Source organism: Chaetura pelagica, unplaced genomic scaffold, assembly GCF_000747805.2.
Source record: "Chaetura pelagica isolate M959 unplaced genomic scaffold, ChaPel_1.0 scaffold192, whole genome shotgun sequence".
Classification (NCBI taxonomy): Eukaryota; Metazoa; Chordata; class Aves; order Apodiformes; family Apodidae; genus Chaetura; species Chaetura pelagica.
The window spans coordinates 533878-558423 of NW_009952570.1; the positions used below are offsets into that span (position 1 = coordinate 533878).

Genomic DNA, 24546 nt, shown 5'->3' on the forward strand with positions numbered 1-24546 from the left:
GAAGCTGCTTATTACATAGAAATTGATCAATACTGTAGGATTATGGCTGCTTATCAAACGGATCATCTTCAGTTCCACTCTTCACTTCTGCCAACATGAGCTGCCAAATATCCCAAAGGATATCCAAAAGGAAAGGGATATGGAAGCAAACATCACTAATGAGCCATAATGTCTTCTAAACTCCTGAAAACACTCAGGGCATGAGGAAGCTTCCTTAACAAATCTGCAGGAAATACACAAGAGTTTGTAAGATAGCATATAAAAGATGGCATTGCTGTCACCACCAAAGGACATGAGGAACCCCAAGAGTTCCAGCACACCATGGACTCACTGGACCTACAGGTTCACTCAGGAAGGGGAAACAGAGGTTTGCTCCATTCAGCTCTTGTCAAAATGCCTCATGATCAACAAGTCCTTACTTGAGATCTGGATATTAAGGCAGGTCTTTTAAAAACCCTTAGTGTGGAATGCTCTAAGCAGGCACCCAGGCTGATGGGGGCAAAATGCATGAGCAGCATTTATCCCCAGCTCAACACCTCACCACAGTGAGAATCCAGCATGGATCTGAAAGTTTTATCCTTGCTCCAAGAGCTCCAGAAGAAAGGCAAAAGAAAACAACTTGTTTTTAACTCTGGAAGGCTGAGTTGCTTGCCCAAGTGCAGTCCCATTTTACAGCATCACAGAGAGGCTGTTGGCGTCACCAACACCATCACCAGCACAGACTGGTTTGGGTTGGAAGGGACCTGAAAGATCATCCAGTTCCAACCCCCTGCATGGGCAGGGACACCTCCCACCAGACCAGGCTGCTCACCTGCCTCATCCCATGGTTGGTTTTTGCATGCACAGGTTGCTGGGGGATGTCTCTGCCCTTGGGTTTCCCTGTACAGAGGCTGTAAAGGCTCAGCCACAGCAGAAGTGCAGTGTCCCTGGAAGAAAGGCAGGTGTGTAGGACCATTAACAACTCACTTCCTCTGTGAGGAAAGTCTTCAGCCCTTCCACAACAGGTCTCAGATGAATGAATTAATGCAGCAGTTCAATTTGACTGGGCAGTGTCCAAGACTGCTTAGATCCACAAGAGGCTGACACCAACCCCCTACAGCAGCTGCAATGACATGTGCTGTACAGATGAATCTCACTTCTTTTAGGCTTCTCCTCCCACACAACTTAATTTCCAGTTCCAACCACTCTCCCTTCTTTTGCAAGAGCTGTGACCATCACAACTCACCAGTTCACCCCTCAGCTATTTTGCAGGAGCAATGTGCAAGGCAAGATAAAGATGCTGGATACTACCCGAACAGGAAAGGGCAGAAGTTGGGATAACCAGGACACATTAAGAAATTCCACCAAGGAATACAGCTGGAGAAAAAGACAGATAGCATAAAGGTAGGAAGAATTACATTCCTTGTTCTTTGAAGAGGGCTGACCAAAGTCCCTGATGGGAAGGCAAGGCAAGCCACAAGAGATTTACTCTATTTGCATGAACCAGAAAAAAGCTGTTTTTTCCATTTAATTTTATTTAAATGTTTTTATACGCATAAAATATACTTAAAATGCATTAAAATTAGCAAATAGTTTGTTTCTAAAAATCACCATAAACTCTTTGTGAGTGAGTGTCCAAGCACACACCTCTGCTGCAGCTTCTTGACCTGCAGCAAGCTGAAGTGTTTGTGGTGTAGCACCTTCCATCAGCTCAGCCATGTCAGAGAGGAGTTTCCTTCCCTCAGGATCCACCCTGCTGACTCAGCTCCAAGGAGGAGGAACAGCCTCTCACCCAAGCTCCGATGGCAACAGGTTTCTAGGCACCTCCCCATGGGCAGTTTGGAGCCATGTCACTAAACCAGCATTCCAATTCAATTAGAAACCTTACTCCTGGTGTCCAAATTCTCTCACTATCTTTTCACTCTCTTTCTTCAGTTCCTCAATGTGAGCATTCAGGCACTCTAGGATGTGCTGGGATCTCAGTTCTTCCTCTTTCAGGTATCTGGCAGCTATTGATCCAACTGAAGCTGTAGGCAGCAGGCACTGAAGGGAAACACAGGGACAACAGGTATTCTTCAAGTCCAGATTTCAGCCAGAAACACTTCTGATCCACAAACCACACCATAAATATGCTTCTGAAAGGCTCTTGTGTCACTTATTGGACAGACTGAGCCCTCATGCTTCTATCATAGGTAAATGTCTCTCCCAATAATCTCCAACCAACAGTGAGAGCTTCCCAAGCCTTTTGCCAAAGGTGCAGGCAGTAAAATCACTACCTCAGCACACACAACTTTTCCATTCCAGTATTTCCTCTCTCTAAGGCACTGAGGAATGAGAGCTGAACAGAAACAAGCCCTCCATGTGCCCCTGTACCTGTTGTGCTTCACAGGTGGAACCTGACCCCAGAGGTATAAGTAGGAATTGGAGTGCTTTCCATTACAGAAAATTTGCCTCAGTGTCTTGGCAAGAGAACATAACTGGTTATTCCCAAATCCTGGAGTCTCGTGGGTTTCTGGTATTTTATCAACAGCCAGAAACAAAGGAAAGCAAGAAAAAAAAGGGCTGCAGATAACAAGCAAATCTCTCCTACCCCACTACTGCCTACTCATGATAATTATTTAATATTAAAGGAACTTATTTAAAGACACTGGAGCTTGACCATGAGCAGGCAGCCCCCCTCAGCACCAGGAGAAATAAAACACCACAGGCAAGAAGTGACTAACACCAAATTTCCTGTATCTTGGGCAAGGGCCCCAGCTATGAGCAGAGGACAAGAATGTGCCCACACTGCTCCCTAGTAAGAAAAATAGCAACAGCCTTCCCTTGTGCAGGGAAGCACCAATTTCAGCTATCAGCTGGCATGAGTGGCTTTAAGCTCAGTGTGCTGACAACTGCAACCCCATTCACAGGGGTCAGACTCACCCTGACTGAACAAAGATGTGCAACACCAGCTTTCTGATCCACCCAGAACCATATGCTGAAATGTTCTGCACTCCACATCCACTCTGAGCCTTTCTTACAGACCCAAGGCAAGAGCTGGAGCAGAACTGTGAGGTGACAGCTCGTGGTACACACTGATGTACAGCACCAGCCTGGAGAGAACAATGAGCTTCTGGAATTAGCTCATCAGTTAAACCAAACCTTTCCCCAGAGAGTTCTGAGGAGTAACCACAGGGCTCCCACTCTGCAAGTATTAACCACTCAGCAGTGTTTTTTTCCTCCCTGTTTAATGTGTGCCAAAAGAATCAGACACACCATGCAGCCAGACCACACCTTCAAAAATCTGGCTCCTTTTCCCAGATGAGACCCCAGCAACATCCTTAGCTCTTGACTAGCAACCAGCTAACCAACACAGCTGCTTACCAAAGGCACAGATGCCCTCTGATCATCCAGGATGGACTGCTTGGGTGATTCCCCTGCAAAATCCTTGTTTCCATCCAGCACATGGAGCAAAGAATCCACTCCCAGCACAGCACCCAAAGCAGATGACTCCAAGCAGTTCTCCCTGCAGCTCTGGGTGGGCAGCTCACCCGTCGCAGGGGTCACAGCTCCTGTTTCAGCAGCCCCCCACCTCTGGGGCTCCCCTTGATGGTGCAGAACAGTCCCATCAGCTGTGTGGGGTATCCTCTCTGTTTGCTCATCATGTTTGTGCTGTGCTTCCCGAGTCACCCTGGAAGGCAGGTTTAAACACAGCTGTCTGACTGCTGGACTTCAGCAAAAACTTGTGCAGAGGTAATAATTAACATTCAGGTTACTAATAGCACTGGAAATCCAAACTGGCTCTTGTTTCCCCAGGACTTCCAGAAGCACATCCAGTCTCTAAGGAATCCTCATCTACTCTCCTGCTATTGTATATACCCAGCACTACAGTGTACACATCCCAGTCCTGCAAGGAAAGGAGCACAGCCACCAGGGCCACAGCTCAGTCCTTCTCCAGAAGTGCACAGGTTGCTTCCCAATCCAAGGCAAAGGCAAAGGAGAGTCAAACTCCAGCTGGCTTTGCAGAATGTAGACCATAGAACCATGGAATGGGTTGGGTTGGAAGGGACCTTAAAGATCATCTAGATGCAACCCCCTGCATGGGCAGGGACACCTCCCACCAGCCCAGGTTGCTCCAAGCCCCATCTAACCTGCCCTTCAACACTGCCAGGGATGGGGCAGCCACAGCTTTCCTGGGCAACCTGGGCCAGGCTCTCACCACCCTCACTCTCCACAACTTCCTCCTCATGTCTCTCCTCAATCGCCCCTCTCCCAGTTCTCATCCATTCCCCCTTGTCCTCTCACTTCAAGCCCTTGTCCAAAGCTCGTACCCAGCTTTTCTGCAGCAGCTTGCAGACATGGGAAGGCTGCTATGAGGCCTCCCCAGAGCCTTCTCTTGTGCAGGCCCAACCCTCAGCCAGGATTAAAAGCTACTGCTCTACTTAAAGCATCAAGGCAGTTTCCAAACCAGCCCTTTGTGTTCTCCCACACGCACGATGTGCTTCAGAGAGACACTCTACATAAAGCAGGTCATTAAAAACCCTCAAACCCCCCAACTTTCTGTTCTCCTTCATTGTCAGGAAGCAGTAACCTCGGGGTCATGCAACACTCACCTGTACTGCACGTCCCTGGCTTCAGGCTCCTTGTCCTGCAGCTGCTGAGCAGTGCCCTCATCCTGGCAGACCTGCTGAGCAAGCTCCACTTTTGCTCTGGCCTCTGCAAGATCCTTCCTCAATTGCTGGTTCTCAGATTTTAATGTATTAAGTTCAGCAGCATAGTCTTCAGTCAGTGCTTTCAGGGTGACACCTTTTCCCTAGTAGACAAGAGAAGGGCTGAAGTCAGAACTTCTGATTTGCAAGACAACGTGGTCAAATCCAGAGCAAAGCCTGGCAAGCAATTCCTCAAGGCACAGCCTCTGATCCCAGTTTTAACTGGCAAAGTTTCCAGGGCTTTTCTAAGAGCAAACCAATGATATGTGCCTTGTTGTCTGCACCCAGACAAGCTGTACTGATCTGCCTAGGAAAGGGAGTCTCTCTCACCACTGGATGCTTTTGAAATCAGGAACAAACAAGAACCACGGAAATGTCACAGCTGGAAAAGACCCCTAAGATCACCACATTCAACCATCAACCCCCACCCAGGAAAAAACAAACAGGAAATATGCCCTGAAGTGCCACATCTACATGGTTCTTGAGTCCCTCCAGGGATGGTGACTCCACCACCTCCCTGGGCAGCCTGTCCCAGTGCCTGACCACTCTTCCAGTAAATAAACTCTTCCTACTCTCCAGTTGGACCCTCCCCTGGTGCAGCTTCAGGCCATTTCCTCTGGTCTTGTCATTCTCCACTCAGGAGAAGAGGCCAAAGACCCCTCACTACACCCTCCTTTCAGGGAGCTGTGGAGAGCAATGAGCTCTCCCCTCAGCCTCCTCTTCTCCAAACTAAACACTCCCAGTTCCCTCAGGCTTCTTGTATGACTTGTTCTCTAGACCCTTCACCATCTTGGTAGCTCCTCCCTGGACCTGCTCCAGCACCTCAATGTCCTTCCTGCCCCCAGTGCTCGAGATGCAGCCTCACCAGTGCCAGGACAGGGCACCATCACCTCCCTGCTCCTGCTGGCCACACTGTTCCTGATGCAGGCCAGGATGCTGTTGGCCTTCTTGGCACCTGGCCACACACTGGCTCATGTTCAGCCAGGTGCTCACCAACATCCTCAGGTCCTTTTCCTCCAGGCAGCTCTCCAGCCACTCTGCCCCAAGTCTGGAGCATTGCCCGGGGTTGTTGTGACTGAAAAGCAGGACCCAGCACTTGTCCCTCTGCAGAGCTTTCCTACCCTCAAGCAGATCAACACTCCCACCCAATGGAAATGTAACAAACTGTATTAAAAACCATGGGCCAGACCCCATGGAGAAGCAGCTGAGATGAGGGCTCTACTTCTGCAGCCCTCCTCACCACCCTGTGACTGAACAAGACGCTCAGTATTTCTGGGCCTTCTTTCCTCCCAGCTTGCCCCTTCTGCTTGGGTTTTAAGTCCACTGAACTCCACCAAGCCTTCTGAGAGGCCTGGGCAAAGATCACCACTGTTCCCAGGCAGAGGACACACCAGGCCAGCCCCTTCCCCCCCATTCCCCAGTCTCCACCTCAAGCATTCCACACTCCGCCTTCTTTAGCATCTCCGAGAGAAGGCGGTTTTCCAACCTCAGGGTTTCCAGCTGGACCAGAAGTACCTGAGGAGACAGAAGCAAACAAGCAGCTCAGAAAAAAAAACCAACACATGACACAGGACATGCCCACAACAACCTCCACCCTCAATTCAATCACAAGTAGACAGCAAGAGTCGGGTGGTCAGTGCTGCAGGGACCCTGCAGAGAAGACCATGCAAATAACTACACACAGTCATTTACTTTGGCTTTCAAAGGTGTCACCATCCAGGCCTAGCTGACAGGAGTCATCTCCAAGAATCCCAAGGGATTTCCAGTTACAGGTTTGAAAAGCAGAAGCAAGACAGACTCAATGACCAACACAAATGAGAAGATTTTATCAGCAGGGTCTCAAAGTCTTTGTTCAAACACTGAAGTGAGAAGGAAACATTAGGATCACTAAAACCTCGGCTGGTAGTCCAAGCCTTCAGATCCCTGAAAGAAACAGCACAGCAGTCTGCTGCCTGTTTTACCCTGTGCTCCACAGCTTTCCTCTCTGCTCTTTCAATCTCTGCTCTCTCAAACTCTGCTCTCAGCCGTTGTTCTAGGTCAGATGTGGTGCCACTTGCAGATGCAATTGTGATGTCCCGCTGCTGTAGCTCCTGTGTCAACCTGGAGATTTCCCTTTTCATCTCTTCTAGCTCACTGCTGTGAATTTGCTCAGCCTGAGAGAGCTGCTCTTTCAGCTGGAGAAAGATATGCACACACCACCCACGAGCTTTTAAGAGATGTTTCAGAAAAAAAAAAAAAGCTAAAGTATTGCACATGGTAATGTGGAAAACAAAAAGCTCTACGTAACAATCCCTCTGCGCATCGAGTCTTTCTCGATTGAAAACCACATCATCCCAATCCTTTTCCACACCATAAACTGCCAACTGAGACAAGACAGAAATTACATGCTATGGAGCACCTGAGAAGACCCATCACTGCTCAGATCACAGCCTCTTGAGCTCAGCATTCTACCTCCAAGGCCAACAACAGACACCCAAAGGTCTGACCAGTGCTTGGCAAGCCCAGTGACACTCCCATAATAGAACCTTGTCCTTAGCCACCCCACCCTCCCAAGGCAGACCCTGTACCTTGAAATAGCTCCAGCCTTTTCTGCCATGTATTTGTCCTAAGTCTTCTGAATCAGTATTAGCTTGTAGCAACCCAAGCTGCCCATGGCAAACTTCCACAAGCACAGGGTAAAAATACACCTCTTTGTTTTCATAACTCCATTTGATAACCACTAGTCTCTGCACCAGGAGAGAATAATCACTCCCTACTGACTTTCCACATGACAGTCACAATTTTATTTTTAGTATGTTCAATCCCATTTATCTCTTTTCCAGTTTGCTAAGTCCTATTCCATTCAGCTGCTCCTTGTATAAAAAAAAAAACAAAACACCAAACCCACTCCATCCTTTTGGTCATCTTTTTCTCTACCTTATCTTGCTTTATTCAGTCCTTTCTGAGGTGGCAGACCTGCAATATTCTGGTAGGCACCCTGTCCATTTATTCAGTGACACAACAGCACAACAACCTAGTGTAATTTCTTCCCTAGTATTGCATCCCATTAGCCAGAAATATTATCCACCCAAACCTCTAGGATTTTTCTGAGAATTACAAGCATTTTAGAAAATGGAACCAGATGATCTCTGCCTAGCCATGTAAATCCTGGACATATGGTGATTTATTTCTATGTCACCTCCATGCCTCCCAAGTATATTAAATAGAAACAACCATAATCAAGCTCTTTTCTTCCCAGCAGCCTGCAGGAGACTCATTTATTGTGTGGCTGCTTAAGTGGATAACCAAGCACACAGCTCTGGCAAGATCTGCACGCCTGTACGTTCAGAATAAAGGATGAAATATTTTCACAGAAGTGAGGTTTTTCACTCAGGTTTCAGTGAAAGTTCTGACACTAACTCATCTACACCATGACTAACAGTCAAGCCTCCTGGGGGACTAACCTCCCTTGGGTGCCTAGAGCACAAGGCTGAGGACCTCGTAGCAGATGAGCTGCTCCAGTTCTTTCAGCCCCTGAGTCCATGTCTAGGCATCAAGCCTGAAACCAACTCCCTTATTTACATCCAGGCTAGAACCCATTTGAAGCCCTGTCTCATGTGTCACATGTGGCCATGTTACAGCAAAATTCATTCCCTCCCTGTTCTTCATCCAGTTGAGAGGCTGTATTAGGCTTAAACTCAGGATTCCCATTTCTTTGCATACTTGCCTTCTGGCACTACTTGAGGTGTCTCCACAGCACAGAGGAGCACTGTGTGCTGTAGGGGTAGGCCCAGGAGATGTTCACCCAGTCACCCACCCTGCCCCTACAGAAGCCTGCAAACCCACCCACTCAGCTCCTCTGTGTCACATCTGCCCCTGACCCACCAGCACCCAATGCCCCCACAGCATTCCTGGCCTCTGATCCCACAGGAGCTGTGCTCCCTGTGCCCTGCCGAGACACGGGGCTGACCACACAGAGCCTGACCCCTCCCCAGGAACCAGGCAGCACTACCTTTTCCATCTCTGCCTTGGACTCAGGATGGTGTCCTTCCAGTGCCTGCAGCTCTTGGCTCCTCTCCTGCAGCTCCCCACCCAGGTGTGCACAGCTTGAAGACACCAGGCTGGGTACCAAACATAAAGCTACAGATTAGAACACCCCAAGGAGGAGGACACAGTCACAGAGACTTTGATCTTCCAAGCAGTCTACTATGGAGCTCCTGGAGCAAGCCCATAGGAGGCCACAGAGATGATCCTTGGGCTGGAGCAGCTCTGCTCTGGAGACAGGCTGGGAGAGTTGGGGTGTTCAGCCTGGAGAAAAGAAGGCTCCAGGGAGACCTTAGAGCACCTTCCAGTGCCTGAAGGGGCTCCAAGAAAGCTGGGGAGGGACTTGGGACAAGGGCAGGGGGGGAGAGGACAAGGAGGAAGGGATGGAAACTGGCAGAGGGGAGATTGAGGTGAGACATGAGGAGGGAATTGTGGAGTGTGAGGGTGGTGAGAGCCTGGCCCAGGTTGCCCAGGGAAGCTGTGGCTGCCCCATCCCTGGCAGTGTTGAAGGGCAGGTTGGATGGGGCTTGGAGCAACCTGGGCTGGTGAGAGGTGTCCCTGCCCATGCAGGGGGGTTGGATTTGGATGATCTTGAAGGTCCCTTCCAACCCAAACCAGTCTGGGATTCTATGTCCATCGTAACAGAAACCAGACTCTTAACCTGGTAGTTCCTTACCAGTCCTTTGGCTTTGTTTCCCAAAATCACTTCAAAAGAGATCAGGAAGCTGATCTAACAGATAACAGCTTTTTTTTGCTTCCTTCTTTACCACACAAAGATTAACAACTTCCCATGCAAACATCAGTATGAAAACCACAAACTTGGATGGGAAGACATGTTCATAATTCTGATTTCACAGTAAGGTCTAGATCTGGTTCCTACCAGCTGACTAACAAAGACTCCTTCACCTATTGCCAGCAAAGGTGCTAATCCTGAGCAAGCTCAAACATTGAAAACACCCCCAGTGTGCAGTGCAAACCAGCCAGCCAATTAGCGAAGTAGTCTATTAAACTGCAAACATTAATAGCATTTGATTACTTCAGCCCTTTGATATTTAAAATAAGCCTTCAAAAAAATAAGTGTGGCTGGTTAACTTGATGAATACAATGCATTAGGTATTAAATCATTGTCTAAGTTTCATTGCAGAGCAGGAGAAGCAAGCAGCTGGCTACCTGTCCTCCAGGTGAGTCATTTCTGGCTGCAAGTGCTGTTCCTTCTGCTGGGCATCCTCCAGCTGCAGGAGTCCATCCTCCAGCCCCAGAGAGGACACTTGTTTCTCTTGCAAGCGTTCCTCCAAGGTCCTAAGGAGAGACAGAAACTTCAGTCTCAGCACAGAAACATCACATCTGAGCTCACCAATCCAGGGGACATCACCACCATTTTCCTGGAATCCTCTGACAAACACACCAACCCCACCACTGTGTGCTTTGGGAATGAGCAAACAAGGTGGTGGGATCACAGGCCCTTGTTTGAGTTCAGGCTGATGAAAAAAGACTCCATCCCACCTGGATGTTGGTCTCCCTGATGCACAGTCCCCCTGCCACCAGCACACAGCCAGCTTGCAAGAAACTGGGGCTGTTGGGTGACCCAGGCTCAAACCTTTTGAGGTGGCCACCAGAGCCCTGCAGACCCTGCATGCTGCCACTGCAGAAGGGGAAGGCAGAGATGACTTTGTCACACATGTAGTTACTTTACCAAGACTAATCTGACATCATTAACCAGTGAGAACCTTCACCTACATTAAGAAGCACAGAAACAAATCCTGAAAAGCCTCCAGTGCTTCAGTGAAAATGCCTAGGGAGAAAAAGAAGCTGAAAAGCTCCAAAGCCCCATGGCTGCTTTTAGAAACCGAGCTGGGTATGAAGCTGATGCCTTCCACACCCTTCCCTGAGCACCAGCAGATTTCAAAAGCAATTTGGCAGATGCTGCAAGGCAGGACAGCACCTGTGAGGACACAATGTCCCATTCCACCTACCAATCAACACTGATCCAGCTGAAAACCCTTCTACCATCCACACTGGGAGCACCTGGCATATAGATCTGGATTCAAGAGCACAAGCACCAGGGAGGTGCAGGTGCTCACCTGATGAGGAGTTCTTTTCTGTGAAGAGTTTCTGTCACCCTGGCCAGCTCTTTCTGTAGCTGTTCCTGGAGCAGCTTGGAGCGGTCCATGAAATCCTCCTGAGCCTGCAAAGTAGCTCTAAGCTCCATCTTCTCATCCTGTAGCACCTGCACAGAGGGGAGAAGGAACAACTGCTGCAAGATGGACCAAACTGGTCTGTTGCAAGGTAATCAGAGGTTGGTCAGATTTTTCATAGAATGGTTTGGAAGGGACCTTCAAGATCATCTAGTCCCAACCCCCTGCATGGGCAGGGACACCTCCCACCAGCCCAGGGTGCTCCAAGCCCCATCCAACCTGCCCTTCAACACTGCCAGGGATGGGGCAGCCACAGCTTCCCTGGGCAACCTGGGCCAGGCTCTCACCACCCTCACATCCACAATTCCCTCCTCATGTCTCACCTCAATCTCCTCTCTCCCAGTTTTCATCCATCCCCCCTTGTCCTCTCCCTCCCTGCCCTTGTCCCAAGTCCCTCCCCAGCTTTCCTGGAGCCCCTTCAGGCACTGGAAGGTGCTCTCAGGTCTCCCTGGAGCCTTCTCTTCTCCAGGCTGAACATCCCAACTCTCCCAGCCTGGCTCCAGAGCAGAGCTGCTCCAGCCCAAGGATCATCTCTGTGGCCTCCTCTGGACTCTCTCCAGGAGCTCCATGTCCTTCTTGTGTTGGAGCCTCCAGAACTGGACACAGTTCTGGAGTTGGGGTCTCACAAGAGCAGAATAGAGGGGGACAATCCCCTCCCTGGCCCTGCTGGCCATGCTGCTGGGGATGCAGCCCCTGGTTGGTTTCTGAGCTGCAAGTGCACATCTGAAGATGCAGAGCACCACAAGGGTACAAAACCAGCTTTGAGGCCTATCAGCAACTTTACAAAGGCTCCAGAAAGAGGCAGAAACTCTGGGATGAAAAGCCTTCCTGCTCCTTCTCACAAGCACTGCATGATGTTCCATTTCCTCCCAGTTCCTCCACTGACCTCTAACATTTTCTTGGACTGCCTTAATTCTTCTTGAACTCTTTGCTGATCTTCCAGGATCATCTGACTGCTTTCAGTCAGGCTGTCCACTCTCATGTTAAGCCTCTCCACCTCCAACTTGCTGGCATAGAGGGCATCACTGGCCCCCTCCAGCTTGCTGGTTAAGTGCTGCATTTCCAACTGGCTGCCCAGCTCCACCGACTCCACCATCTGCCTCCGACTGGAAAGCTGGCTCTGCTAAGGACAACCAGTTTGCATTAAAGCTACATTATAAAACACAGTGTATCGAACCTGCAGCCCAAACAACTGCTGATTTCTATGCATAGGAATCATGTTCTCAAAGTGAGCAAGACCACCTTGCAGGGCATTAGGGAGAATTTTGTCCCAGGGTGAAAGTTCTGCAGGCAAACAGAATAATAAAAATGAGGGGGCCCTCTGATTGCAAAAGGGGTTCAAAGAGAATCTGGGAAAACAGTTGTCCAAGCATGAACTAAGAACAAAGCTGCCTACTGTTTTTTGCTTGGTAAGCTAAGGCTAGAGCAGGAGAAACATCAGCATGTAGGAAGGTTCACAAATACCACACACAAGCTACAGATAATCCCACAGCAGGATGGAAAGCAGCTCTTGGTGCACAACAATAACAAAAAAAACCCACAACTACCAAAAAGATCAGAAACCAAACTGTCTGTAACAGTCAATGATGTTTTAAGCAGTCACTATCTGGCTCTGACAGCTTGTGAGAATGCTCACTTGGAATGTTTCACTGTTTTAAGGGCAGACAAAAAAAGTTATAAGGAACATATGAGTAGCAAACAATACATGCTCTATTATTTATAGGCACAATATTTCATTTCATAGCATTTCTTTCCATGGAGCTAGCTGGTGGAATTCAACAAGCCAGCTCTCCCATAAGCTTCTAAGAATATTCACTTTATACTTTCCTTTTTTGCATAGCACCTTATCATTTTTTAAAGCTGAAACAAGGTATTTGAGTAGCTCTTTAGTCCCAGTTTCTAAGAGTAGCAATTCCTGCCACCTTCAGAATAACCATATGCATTGATTTATTGCCTCACAACTGAGAAAACCATAGGAACTGTGCATTTGGAAGACTATGGTGTAATTCTGTATGGTGTATTTGAATAGTCAAGCCAGAAAAGGTAATCAAGGGGGCAAGAGTTTCAAGTACAGCCTTTCTCCACTGAAGAAACCAGAGTACTAGACCACCTGAGTATTTATTTCTGCATTAAGAATCCATTTAAGCTATCTCTTATTTCCAGGCACAGAACATGTAGGACAGCACAGAATTCCAGACTTTATCTGCTGACTCTAAAGGCTGCAGGTGTGACAAGAAGGTGCTCAGCAATAGGAGAGAAGGCCAGGCCTCCCTAAGTTGCACTGGAAAATAGGAGGAGAAGAAGATGAGAGATGGGAGAGGGGAAGCACTCCCTGGTCCCAGAGCTCAGCTTGACCTTGTGCCAGAAAAAAAAAATAAGCACACAAAACAGAGAGAAAATCCAATATAAAAATTGAGCTGGGCTTTTCAGACACATAGAGGATTCAGGCAGTCTGACCCCAGCACTGATGCACCTCAAACATCTACCCTGCTTAGGAAAAGTCTCCCCAAATTCCTGTTTTTTTTTCTGCTGCACAGTAAAAAGTTCTTCTGTGCCCCAGCACACCAGCCTGCACACCAAGGACACATCTGTTCTCAGACAATTGAGCTGCCAATGAGACAAAGACAGCAGAGCAGCAAGACCTTCTGCTCAACGACTCTCTCTGCATTTGTGGATCTCCCAGTGTCAGCCTCTCACCAAGTCCCTGTCAGAGCCAGCTTCAATCCTGTCATCACAAGCTTCCTCCTTGCAGGAGCTTCCACTCAAGAGCAACTGAGGAGCCCATTAAGTGCAAAGCCCCCAGCAAGAGCTTCTTATCAGTGTCTGCTGTGATTGTGTCAGTGTGACTTCCCAGCTGTGCTCTAGGTCAATTCATCTTGCTCTGCCCAGCACCACTGACTGCCTGAACCATCAGCTTCTCAGGAACAACAGCCCCACTACTTGGTGCCTTTAAGAGACTTTAAAAAAAAACAAACACTAAAGAAACCAAAAGGAGGGGCTGAAAACTGCAGTTTCCTCAGTACTTTGCAGAAGTATCTGTCACGGGAGAAAATTATTTTCCAACACCATCCTGTGAGCTGGACCCACAAGCTACATATTTAGCTGCTGGCAGGTACACAGCTTTAAACTAAACAACATCATGTCCAAGCTATTTTAAAGTGTCATATGCTGTGGTCTCTGTCTCCTCAGGAAAGCTTCATCCCACTGTCTTCTCTGCTAATTGGAGGGGTGGCAGGAGAGCTGCCCAAGGTTTATCCAGCCTCTGTTGACAGACTCCAGATCTTTTTTCCATACAACACTTACACAAGTAAACCTTACTCCACAGGGACATGAAAAGTCATTTCAATGACAACCTAAACTGGATTCAAGCCTGAGAGATTTCATTAGCCTCTCCCTCTTCCCCCCTCCCTCCCTTCCCACCTGCTGCCACCAACAAACTAAAACCTTCCAGCACACTCTGGTTGTACCTGCATGAGCTCTGACTGCTCAGCCAGAGCCTTCCTCTGGGCTTCCAGCGATGCCACCTGCTGCTGGTAGAGCACACGCTGCTTCTCCCACTCCAGGGATTTCTGATGGAACTCCTGCAAGGACAGCAGGGCTGCCTTGGAGCAGTATGTCCATGCAGCTGACAGGAAGCCCCCTCCTGGTTCACACCCCCATTTGCTTTCTCTCTCCCCCTGTACCCTCACACACCTCTCCCCCCAGCAGGGAACCCACGAGCTGCACCAGCCCAGCAGCACAGAGCCCTCCCCGTGGTGCTTGCTGCAGTGCTCCTGAGGCCAGACCTCAGCAGGGTCCACAAATGCCAACAGCTTCATGCCTGGTTTCATGGATTTGCTGTCAGAGGTTTCACCAGCCAGCCTGTCTTTACCTCCCAGCACATGCTGCTCTTGACATTACCAAGATGGCAAGTGTGAACTGCAGAATTTTCATGCCAATCTCTGCTCCAGAAAGTGGGCATCACTCAGTCAGATGTGTTTGTTGGCCACATCCTCAGGGTACAGCAGAGGAAAATTGAGTGTGGTTAAGCCCAGTGTAGCAGAAAGGTTAAAAAGATGGGACAGGGTTGAGAAGTTACTCCCTTCTCTCTCCCTTGAGAAGTTACTCCTCAAGGAAGTGAGATGACAACCTCACCACACTGGAATTAATTCCATTCACATAATTAATTACTCTTGCAGCCCCTTCTTCCTTTTATTTAGTCTAAGAATAAGACCAGCAACACAGTTTATCCTGTGTACTGAGAGGCCCCAATGCAAGGAACTGCCTTTATTACACAAGCAGTTGAGCAGGGCTACACCTGGGGAGTAGATGGAGAGTACTTCTGAAGCAGGACTCACAGCCCACATCCTCTTCAGTCACCAGTGAAGCCCAATAAGTCCATTCATACATACAAACTCTGGTTAGCACTTGCTTTTTCACTACATACCTCCAGTTTCCTGGTCAGGCAACTAATTTCAAACTCATCCTCCCCTTGTCTCTTGCTAACATCTCCTTTAGCTTCTCTTAGCTTCTTCTTCTGCAGCTTCTCATAGCTCCTCCTCAGCCTGGCCAACTGCAGGGAATACAGTGAGAGAGACAACTTTGTTCAAGACCCCAAGGCAGGAACTGAAGAGCACTTTGAAAGGATGCACACAAAATGGCTGCACACAAGACAATTCCCCTAATCAAGGCCACACAGCTTGCAAATGAAGCCTCCAATTCCTATAAGGAGCCTATTACACCAGCAGGGCTGCAAAATATGCCAGCTTGTCTCAGAGCAGCAAGATGCCACTGAAGTTGGGACATCAGCAGCTCTCTTTAGACCTCTGTCCTACAACAATTAAACACACCTAAGATCTTGATAAGATGGAGGTTTACAAGTAGCTGTTAGTGCAGTAAGAGCAGGGTACCCCTCTCTCTTCAGAGGGCTCCCAGCCACAGCAAAAGCAAGCAACACCCATGGGTGACCCCCTCCCACAGAGGGGCACATCCCCCCACCCACAGGGTATGGGGGAGGTTCAGATTCTTATGTGATTAAAATCTACTTGTGAAGCTCAGGTGGGAAACTGGAACTCTTCCTCTTAGTGGGAGAAGGAACATTTGAGAGGTGCCATTATACATAATGTCAACACTACTTCATCTGTCATTTTCTGCTTAGATACACCATGCATTTCACAATAAGTGGAGAATGCCAACAGAAAATATCACTCCCACGCCTGCTGCTAGAATGCTGCAGTCCTGCCAATGCAGGAACGAGGGGAAAAAACTCTTGACATTTAAATGACCCTCTGTGCAAATAATCACTTTACCCTGCACAGAATTTTCCACCTGATGAGCTGCCCCCAACTCAGCTATTCAATACAAAGTTTCCACCAAGCCACAGGGATTTGAGAAGCCATCATTCCCATTTTACTGATGGGGAAAGGTTAAGTCTGTGCATGAACAGAAGGACCACAAGAAGATAAAAAAACCACCTGAATGACCCCAAGCACTGGTCACAAAAGGTTCTGCAGAGCCCTGAGTCAGCAAAGTACTTAGGGATGTTCAGTGGGAAGGGACAGACATAAAGAGTTAATAAACAAATCTCTTCTGCCAACGTATCAGGAGATGACAGGTTTAATCTTCCAGCAACCTCAGCCAGTTGGACACTGTACCCATCTTTCTACTGGTAATGGCTGTAAAGTCAGACAGTGCTAAGAACAGGAGCTTGAGGAACACTGGAGCTTCGTGTCATCTACCTTCATATTGTGTGGGGAACATCCCAAGACACTGCAAATTTGGCCCAAAACCAGAGTGTGTGTCAGCCTTAGCAATTCAGATCTGCCACTGCACCTATGTTCTGCTTTGCAGTCCATTCCTAATTCCAGAGGGAACATCTAGGGAAGAAAGGCTGAGAGCCCTAGTGAACAGTGAGGGGTTTTCAAGGAGAACACATGCTTTCTGTTGTCAAAGGGGACTACCAAATTCATTTAACTTAGGCTTACAACAAACATGAACTAGGTCCAACCCTCCAGAGGAAACAGGGCAGAACTTCATGCCACTTAACTCTGCTGCTGACAGCTGAGTGGGGACAGGCAGAGTTAAGGAATGCTCAGGGAATGCTGTCACACCACCCACAGGACATCCCACAGGTACCACCTTGTGGTGAATAAGAAGTTTTTTGAGATGGAAGCTCTGAAATTATATTTTTAAAAATATTTTCTAAGTCTATCTGGTTTTTAGTAAGTTCATTAAGACAAATATGCCTTGAGGGAGCAAAATCCTTACTAAAAAATTCAGATTCAATGTATGCAAAACAACAGATGAGACTACAGATCATTTCTTCTCTCTGCACCTGACTCAGTCAAGGCCAGCTACATCACCACCCTTTTTTAATTTCAGAAACTGCTGAAGAAGCCAAGTGCTGCTGCCTGTACCCCTGGCAACTTCAGAACAAGAACTGTGGTGACCAGAACGGCCAAACATGGGGCATGTTTGCAGGAAACTTCTGCAGGTGTCTAACGTGTGAAAACTGCACCCATCCACTTACTACACATCTCTGCACCAACAGGTGTCTGTTCACCACCAAATTCCCCAAAAAGAGCAAAAAAACAGGCCTAATGGAGCATAAAAATATTACTTTGCTCAATGCTCTTGTTTGTAAGAACATCAACAATAAAAGAATGGGAAGTTCTAAACCCACAGCATTTAAACAAAAGCAATGATGCAAAGCACTTCACCTGTGAGATCACAGAATCACAGACTGGTTTGGGTTGGAAGAGACCTTAAAGATCATTCAGATCCAACCCCCTGCATGGGCAGGGACACCTCCCACCAGCCCAGGCTGCTCCAAGCCCCATCCAACCTGCCCTTCAACACTGCCAGGGATGGGGCAGCCACAGCTTCCCTGGGCAACCTGGGCCAGGCTCTCACCACCCTCACACTCCACAGTTTCCTCCTCATGTCTCACCTCAATGCCAGTTTTCATCCATCCCCCCTTGTCCTCTCCCTCCCTGCCCTTGTCCCAAGTCCCTCCCCAGCTTTCCTGGAGCCCCTTCAGGCACTGGAAGCTGCTCTAAGATGTCCCTGGAGCCTTCTCTTCTCCAGGCTGAACACCCCAACTCTCCCAGCCTGGCTCCAGAGCAGAGCTGCTCCAGCCCTCCCATCATCTCTGTGGCTCCTCTGGACTCTCTCCAGGAGCTCCATGTCCTTCTTGTGCTGGGGGCTCCAGAACTGGACACAGTACTCAGATCACGTCTCAACTGGGAATAAAAACAATCCTCTTTTTGCAACTCACCTCCTCTTGAAATTTCCTCAGCTGTTGTTCAAATTCTCTAACCATGTCCTGTTTGGCTTTTTCCAAGTCTTCTACCTGGAGAGGCAACAGTTGAAGAACAAACAAGTAACTCACTATGATGAGTGATCAAGTCTGTGCCTAAATCTGTGGTTACCTGGAGCCAGAACTGATTCTGTTCTGGCCTCTTGTTTTGAGCCAGTTTCTGGCTTTCATTTTTTTGGGATTAAGCTGAAAAGTTTCAGCTTGTGTCAAAAGGCTCTTTTTATCTGGCATTTTCATCAAATCCTTCATCCACATGCAGTATGATTTCAACCTATCTGCCAAGTGACAAGATGGCCATGCCATTATCTTCCTGTGCTCAGGTGAAACAGAGATTCCAAGGAATACAAGGGGGACAAAGAAGAAACAGGGCTTAGAAACTCATGGAAAAACTTCCCTTAGGTTGATTCCAATACTCCTGGGACTCATTTTTCTCTCCCTCCCCATCTTTTTCACATCCAGAAACCAAAGTGGCCACCTTTCTACCTGCAGGTCCAAAGGGCAGCAAGTCAACAACTTAAAGGGCATCATGACAGAAAACTCCCGTGAGTAGACCAAGAGCATGAATTTATCTCAGTAGAGACTTAAACCAGAGTTCACATTTCAGTTTCTAAATCACTGCTTGCCTTTGGTGGTAAGAATTATTTTTGAAGTATCTTAAGAAAACACAATAACAATGCTAACCTATTTGATAAAAATGACAGTTCTTGCAAATCAAAACCCTGTGGTATGATTCCAGGTTTAGTAACTGTGCAACAAAGGCATTCATTCCAAACCTTGCCATGTGGAGTAGCAGCAGCACCTGACCACACTACTAAGAAATGCAGGGTTCTTAACCCACTGTTGCTACCTCCTGTCATATTTCTCTTTATTTTACTAGTTTCCAGCCTCAATCACTAAAAGCTACAGGAGAACACAGGTCATTTTGAGGATGTGAGGATAGCTGTAGTAGAGTTGCACAGGGCCCCCAAAACCCAATTGCTTGTGCAGTTATCAGCTGGCTTTGAACCCAAGAATTCCAAGCAGCTGCCTCAGAGAGCTGCCAAAATACCCATTGTAGCAAAGAGTCTTCCAAAAGACAGGACACAGCAGCTATAAATGTAAGGACAAGTCTTAAACACTTTCAGAAAATGTCAGTGTGGCTACATCTTGAGATCCAGCCTCCCAGACCCCTGCTGGTTTCCTCTGATCAGAGAAAGACACATCCATCCATTTGCTGAAGAGGTTTATGGTCCATGTCCTATGCAAAAACTCCCCCTATGATATTTCTGTAGTGACACAGAAATCTGGTGCCCTGGCCCCAGGTCTACAAAGCCTGAGCTTCACAAAACAGCCCTCAGAGAATCTCCCAGGAATATCTTGGTGCAGTTTACACAGAAGCACAGAATTTTTTTAGTTGGAAGGGACCTTAAAGCTCATCCAGATCCAACCTCCTGCATGGGCAGGGACACCTCCCACCAGCCCAGGTTGCTCCAAGCCCCATCCAACCTGCCCTTCAACACTGCCAGGGATGGGGCAGCCACAGCTTCCCTGGGCAACCTGGGCCAGGCTCTCACCACCCTCACAGGGAAGACTTCACACCTGATCTCTAATCTAAATCTCTCTAAGAGTTCTTTTTACCAATGATTGCATGTTGCTGGGCTGTCAACTGCTGGTGTGTACAGATTCAGTGATTTTGGCTTCTCTCTAGAAACCCCAACAGTTCAGCCTGCAGACTCCCACCAGCCCCTAGGGAGTCACAGAATTATGGAATGTGGGGGGTTGGAAGGGACCTTTAAAGATCATCTAGTCAAGTCCCCCTGCAGTGCACAGGGGGCTTTTTAACTAGACCAGGTTGCTCAGAGCCTCCTCAAGCCTGACCTGGGATGTCTCCAGGGATGGAGCCTCCACCACCTCTCTGGGCAGCCTGTTCCAGAGCTTCACCACCCTCAGTGTCAAGAGCTTCTTCCTGATATCCAGTCTGAATCCACCCTGCTCCAGTTTAAGGCCATTGCCCCTTGTCCTGTACCTACATAGGTAGGTACAGAGACACCAGCCCCTCCCCAGCTTTCCTGTAGGCCCCCTTTATGCTGATGGAGTTGATCCCTTGACTTTGACTGAATTATGAACCAGACACCTTGTTCCAACAGGCTCCTTTGCAAATGCTCTTGCTGATTTCCAACTCTGAGACAGGCTCCTGTTTCCCTCAGCACAGCTGTCTGCCAAAGCTAACCCCCAGGTTTGGCTTAGCATTGAAACATTAAAAAAACAATAAATCAGAACTGATGAAATAACACCCAAAACACATGCCTGTGTAAAGCCCAACTCTGGAATTCAGGTTCAGTCTTCAGATTGTGTTGTAACATGTAAAACACAGGGGTCAAATCTGATGGGGAACCACGGAATGTGAGGCAGTACCTCCTTTTCTTTTTCTTGCAGAGCAGCCCTGACTGAGGCAAGTTCCTGCTCTCGAGCACTCAGGCAGGCTTCCAAGGCTTGTGTCTGCACTTCCCATTCTGATTTCTTGTGAGCCACCATGATGTCAATCTGCTTCATCAGCTCCTGCAGCTCAGCCTCGCAGGAAGTCAAGAACCCCCTGCTGGAAGGGAACAGAGCTTGAGGTTACCAAGCAGGCACCACCCAGCAGGGTGTCCCACACCCACAGAGTCAGCAGAGCTGCACCAAGGGGCCACATCCACACATGCAGTGCCTTGAATGCTGCACGAATTAGCTGGCAGGGAAATGCAGTGAGTGCTCAGGTGTTCAGTCCAGTCCCTGAGCAGGAACAACTGGAACATTTGTGTCTACATTTGGCCATGACCAACAAAGAGTATTTGTGAAAACCCAGTGAGAACAAATGACCTACACACTTTAAATGTAGAGGGTTCCTCTTCTATCCAGAGACACATTAAAAGCCCCTATAAACACTTCTCCCTCTTTGTCCTCTGCATTACCTCAGTAAATTGGAGAATGTTTTATCCATATTTGATATTTGCCTTAATTGCTCTCCAGGCAGAGGCATTTTATACCAAGCCTCAGCCACTAGAGAAATCTTACAGCTATCAGCTCCTGAAACAGAAGTTTATTATCACAAACACAGACAAACCCCAAAGTGCAGGGGGATGGATGACAACATGATAATGAAGAAGAAACCATTTGCAACCCAGTGGGAAGAGCAAGCTCCCCAGTGATGTTGCCCTGGATGCAGCTGCAGCAAATCCAACTAACTCCTCTGAAACTTCACAACCTGCCAAGCCAGGGGCAATATCAAGGCTTACAAGATCCAGCCCTGGAGGGCCCTCAACTCCATGATGATCTTTCCCCCTTTAATTTCCCTGTCAGACAGGAAGCACTGAAAAGAAATGGAAATCAATAGGTTAAGGGATTGAAATTCCTCTGCTCCCCCAGAGCACACACACACTTCACAGTTTGGCAGGGCTTCTGCAGGGAAAGAAACTCTCCTTAAAGCAGCCAAAATCAGTTAAATTTGAAGTTCACCCTGTCCTGCGAGTCAACCAAAAACCAGCAGCTCTTATGCAGAGCAAGAACATCTCCTTCCCAGCATCTGCTAATATAAAGCTCAGTTTAAACTTGATTCCTGCAACCAGTTCTCAGCAGAAGATCCCTCACAGTAAGTTGGAGCCACTTTCTCAAAGATCACCATGAAAATGGCATCACTGACTTCTGCTTCATGCTTGTTTAACACATAAAAACATTGTATTCTATTATGGGCACTACAGTCTTTCTGAGGGATCTAAAAGTCCAGATACTTTGGCCTGAGAAAACACATGAAGGACTCTCCAGAGATGAACAGGACTCCGCACTTTCAACACCAGCAGGAAATGATCAGATGCTTTCAAAAAACAAGCAGGTAACAAAGACATGTCTCGTTAACCTTGCCAAGCTGTTACCAAAAAAGCACTTTTTCACACCTTTAATTACTACTGCCCCTGATGTTAGAAGGTAAGAAGCGTTCACAACAACAAAGAGGTAAAGTTTTCAGGAAGATGTAAAATCAAATTTCTAGCAATTAAGACTGTAACAGCTGTCAAGGGGTGGCTGCAAATCCAGCTCACTTTGCTTTTGCACCAGCTGAAGGCCACTGGACACAGTATTTGCCCACCAGGATGTCCTAGTGGTCAAACTCCAAAGCCCTCATTTAAGCTTTGTCTGATCCCAGAAGGTTTGATTCTAATTACTGACATGATTTTGCAGACCAGTGTGTGGTGCTGGATACATACCCCCCCTGCCCATTCCTCTGCATTCCTTCCAGCAAAGCCTCCATCACCAAATCCTGGTGGCTTGAGCAGCTAGGGAAGGACCCAAAAGCAGCAGTCACCCATGGCACTGCAGGAACCAGGCTGCTCCTCCATCCAGCTGCAGAACAAGCTGAAGGAAAGAAGTTAAAAAAAAGAAAATGACAATTAGCACAGGTAGAGGTGAGAGAAACAGTGGTCACCTTCATGGAATTACAAGCCAAAGATCTGCCAAATGAAGGAAAACAGGTTGTTCATGTGTTTGTGAAGGAAGAAAGGTTTATATTAAAGGCAGAAAAATGGAGAATGAAAAAAAAAAGCTACTATGGAACCACACCCAGAAAGCCAGAATTTACTTCAGTGGCTCCTCCATGAAACTGTCTCTCAAGAGGAAAATGGTTCAGCTCCTGCTGAGGATACAAAACTACACTTCAGCCTCACTCTGTGGAGGTGTCCAGACAACCTTCTGTTTCCAAAACACCCATGTACTTTCTCAAGTAGGTAGAGATGGATCTTCACAACATCATTCCTAAAATACGTGGCATTATTAAGCAATCAACCAAAGGGGGAGCAGGTCACAGAAAATGAGACTTTCAGAAGTGCAGACTCAGCTTTGCTCCCTCTCACTTCCATCAGAGCCTCCCTCCTGCATTTTAAAATATCATCCAAATATTAAAGCCTGTCCCTGGGAGTTCAGCTGGATTTTAAATCACACACACATGCAGAAAACACATTTTAACTAAGGAAAAAATGAAATAAAAATCACATGATTCTATTCTGATGCAGTGGTTTTTGTGTCTCTCTTTGGTCCTGCCTGTGCTTCCCAGCATTTCATCAGCATGCAGAGCACCTGCTCTGCTGCTGGCAGAGCTGCTGAGGAGAGCAGATCCTCCAAGCTGCTGACAGCACTTCCAGAGAGTTCTCCAGGCAGCAAGAGCCCTAGATATGAGCCAGCAGCAGCTCTTCCTTTTTCATTCTCATCACACCTACCAATTTTCAGAGGGCAACTAAGAAATTTCATTGTCCACACAGAGAAGCTCTGCTAGGATGCAAAAAGAAAACCCAGAGCAGCCCAGGTGTGTCACCAGCACCTCCTTGATTAAAGGGTAGGGGTCAGTTCAAGCTTGAAAGCCCACAAGGAGCCAGGGAGCATCTGCCCTTGGTTCTGCCAGGCTTTGGACACAGTCCCCAAGGTATCTGGGATACTTGGATCTGCCAGCGGTGGATTAGGGGAAGGGTCTCAACCAATTCTGTGCTACATCCCATTTGTTGACTTGGTATCAAATTTTGACCTCTCAAGCTTGCAATTTGTGATGTGCAGGTCACAGGCAACTAATGAGGAAGACACTGCCAGGGGAAACAATCCCTGTGATGAAATGCAGCTGAGGCAACAAACGCCAGCCTGTCCCCTCTGAAACTGAAGAAAAAATGGAGCACTTGCCAAAAAGAAAAAAAGAGACCAAACATTTAAAAATCAACAAGGTTTAGCACCACAACTCAAGAAAGACTCACAGCAGAGAAAATTTGACATTCACAGAATCCCAGACTGGTTTGGGTTGGAAGGGACCTTCAAGACCATCCAGATCCAACCCCCTGCACGGGCAGGGACACCTCCCACCAGCCCAGGCTGCTCCAAGCCCCATCCAACCTGCCCTTCAACACTGCCAGGGATGGGGCAGCCACAGCTTCCCTGGGCAACCTGGGCCAGGCTCTCACCACCCTCACACTCCACAATTCCCTCCTCATGTCTCACCTCAATCTCCCCTCTCTTCCAGTTTTCATCCCTTCCCCCTTGTCCTTTCCCTCCCTGCCCTTGTCCCAAGTCCCTCCCCAGCTTTCCTGGAGCCCCTTCAGGCACTGGAAGCTGCTCTAAGGTCTCCCTGGAGCCTTCTCTTCTCCAGGCTGAACACCCCAGCTCTCCCAGCCTGGCTCCAGAGCTGCTCCAGCCCAAGGATCATCCCCACGGCCTCCTCAGGCCTCCCTCTGGGCCCTGCAGAAGCCGCAGGCCGCCCGAACACCCGGCTCAGGAAGGCCTGGCCTTTAGCCCTTAAAACCACAGCGGGGGGTGATTTTTGCCTTCCCCGGAGCCCCGTCCCGCCCCCCCCCCCGCCCCCGCCCCCCCCCACGCGCCC

The 24546-nt window shown here is 48.2% G+C and overlaps 1 protein-coding gene across 1 annotated transcript; it reads right to left on the bottom strand.

Annotated features, from left to right (window-relative positions):
- Positions 1-1863: 1863 nt before the first annotated feature.
- Positions 1864-22443, bottom strand: CEP63 (centrosomal protein 63kDa). The gene is made up of 15 exons (XM_009993493.1): positions 22400-22443; positions 20577-20757; positions 18961-18981; positions 18141-18215; positions 15312-15437; positions 14353-14466; positions 11772-12005; positions 10772-10917; positions 9861-9989; positions 8659-8767; positions 6629-6841; positions 6096-6182; positions 4572-4771; positions 3343-3649; positions 1864-2022 (listed from the first exon to the last, which is right to left on the bottom strand). Exons 1-15 carry the CDS (start codon positions 22441-22443, stop codon positions 1864-1866), a joined length of 2145 nt encoding a protein of 714 aa, XP_009991795.1.
- Between the last annotated feature and the right edge of the window lie 2103 nt (positions 22444-24546).

What these genes read in the sequence shown, in the direction of transcription:
- CEP63 (XM_009993493.1), bottom strand. Translation starts at nt 22,443, where the DNA reads ATGGAGGCTTTGCTGGAAGGAATGCAGAGGAATGGGCAGGGGGG. An exon ending in CAGAGGAATGGGCAGGGGGG is followed by an intron (nt 20,758 to 22,399) that starts GTATGTATCCAG and finishes GTTCCCTTCCAG; the next exon opens with CAGGGGGTTCTTGACTTCCT. An exon ending in TGCAAGAAAAAGAAAAGGAG is followed by an intron (nt 18,982 to 20,576) that starts GTACTGCCTCAC and finishes TAGTGTGGTCAG; the next exon opens with GTGCTGCTGCTACTCCACAT.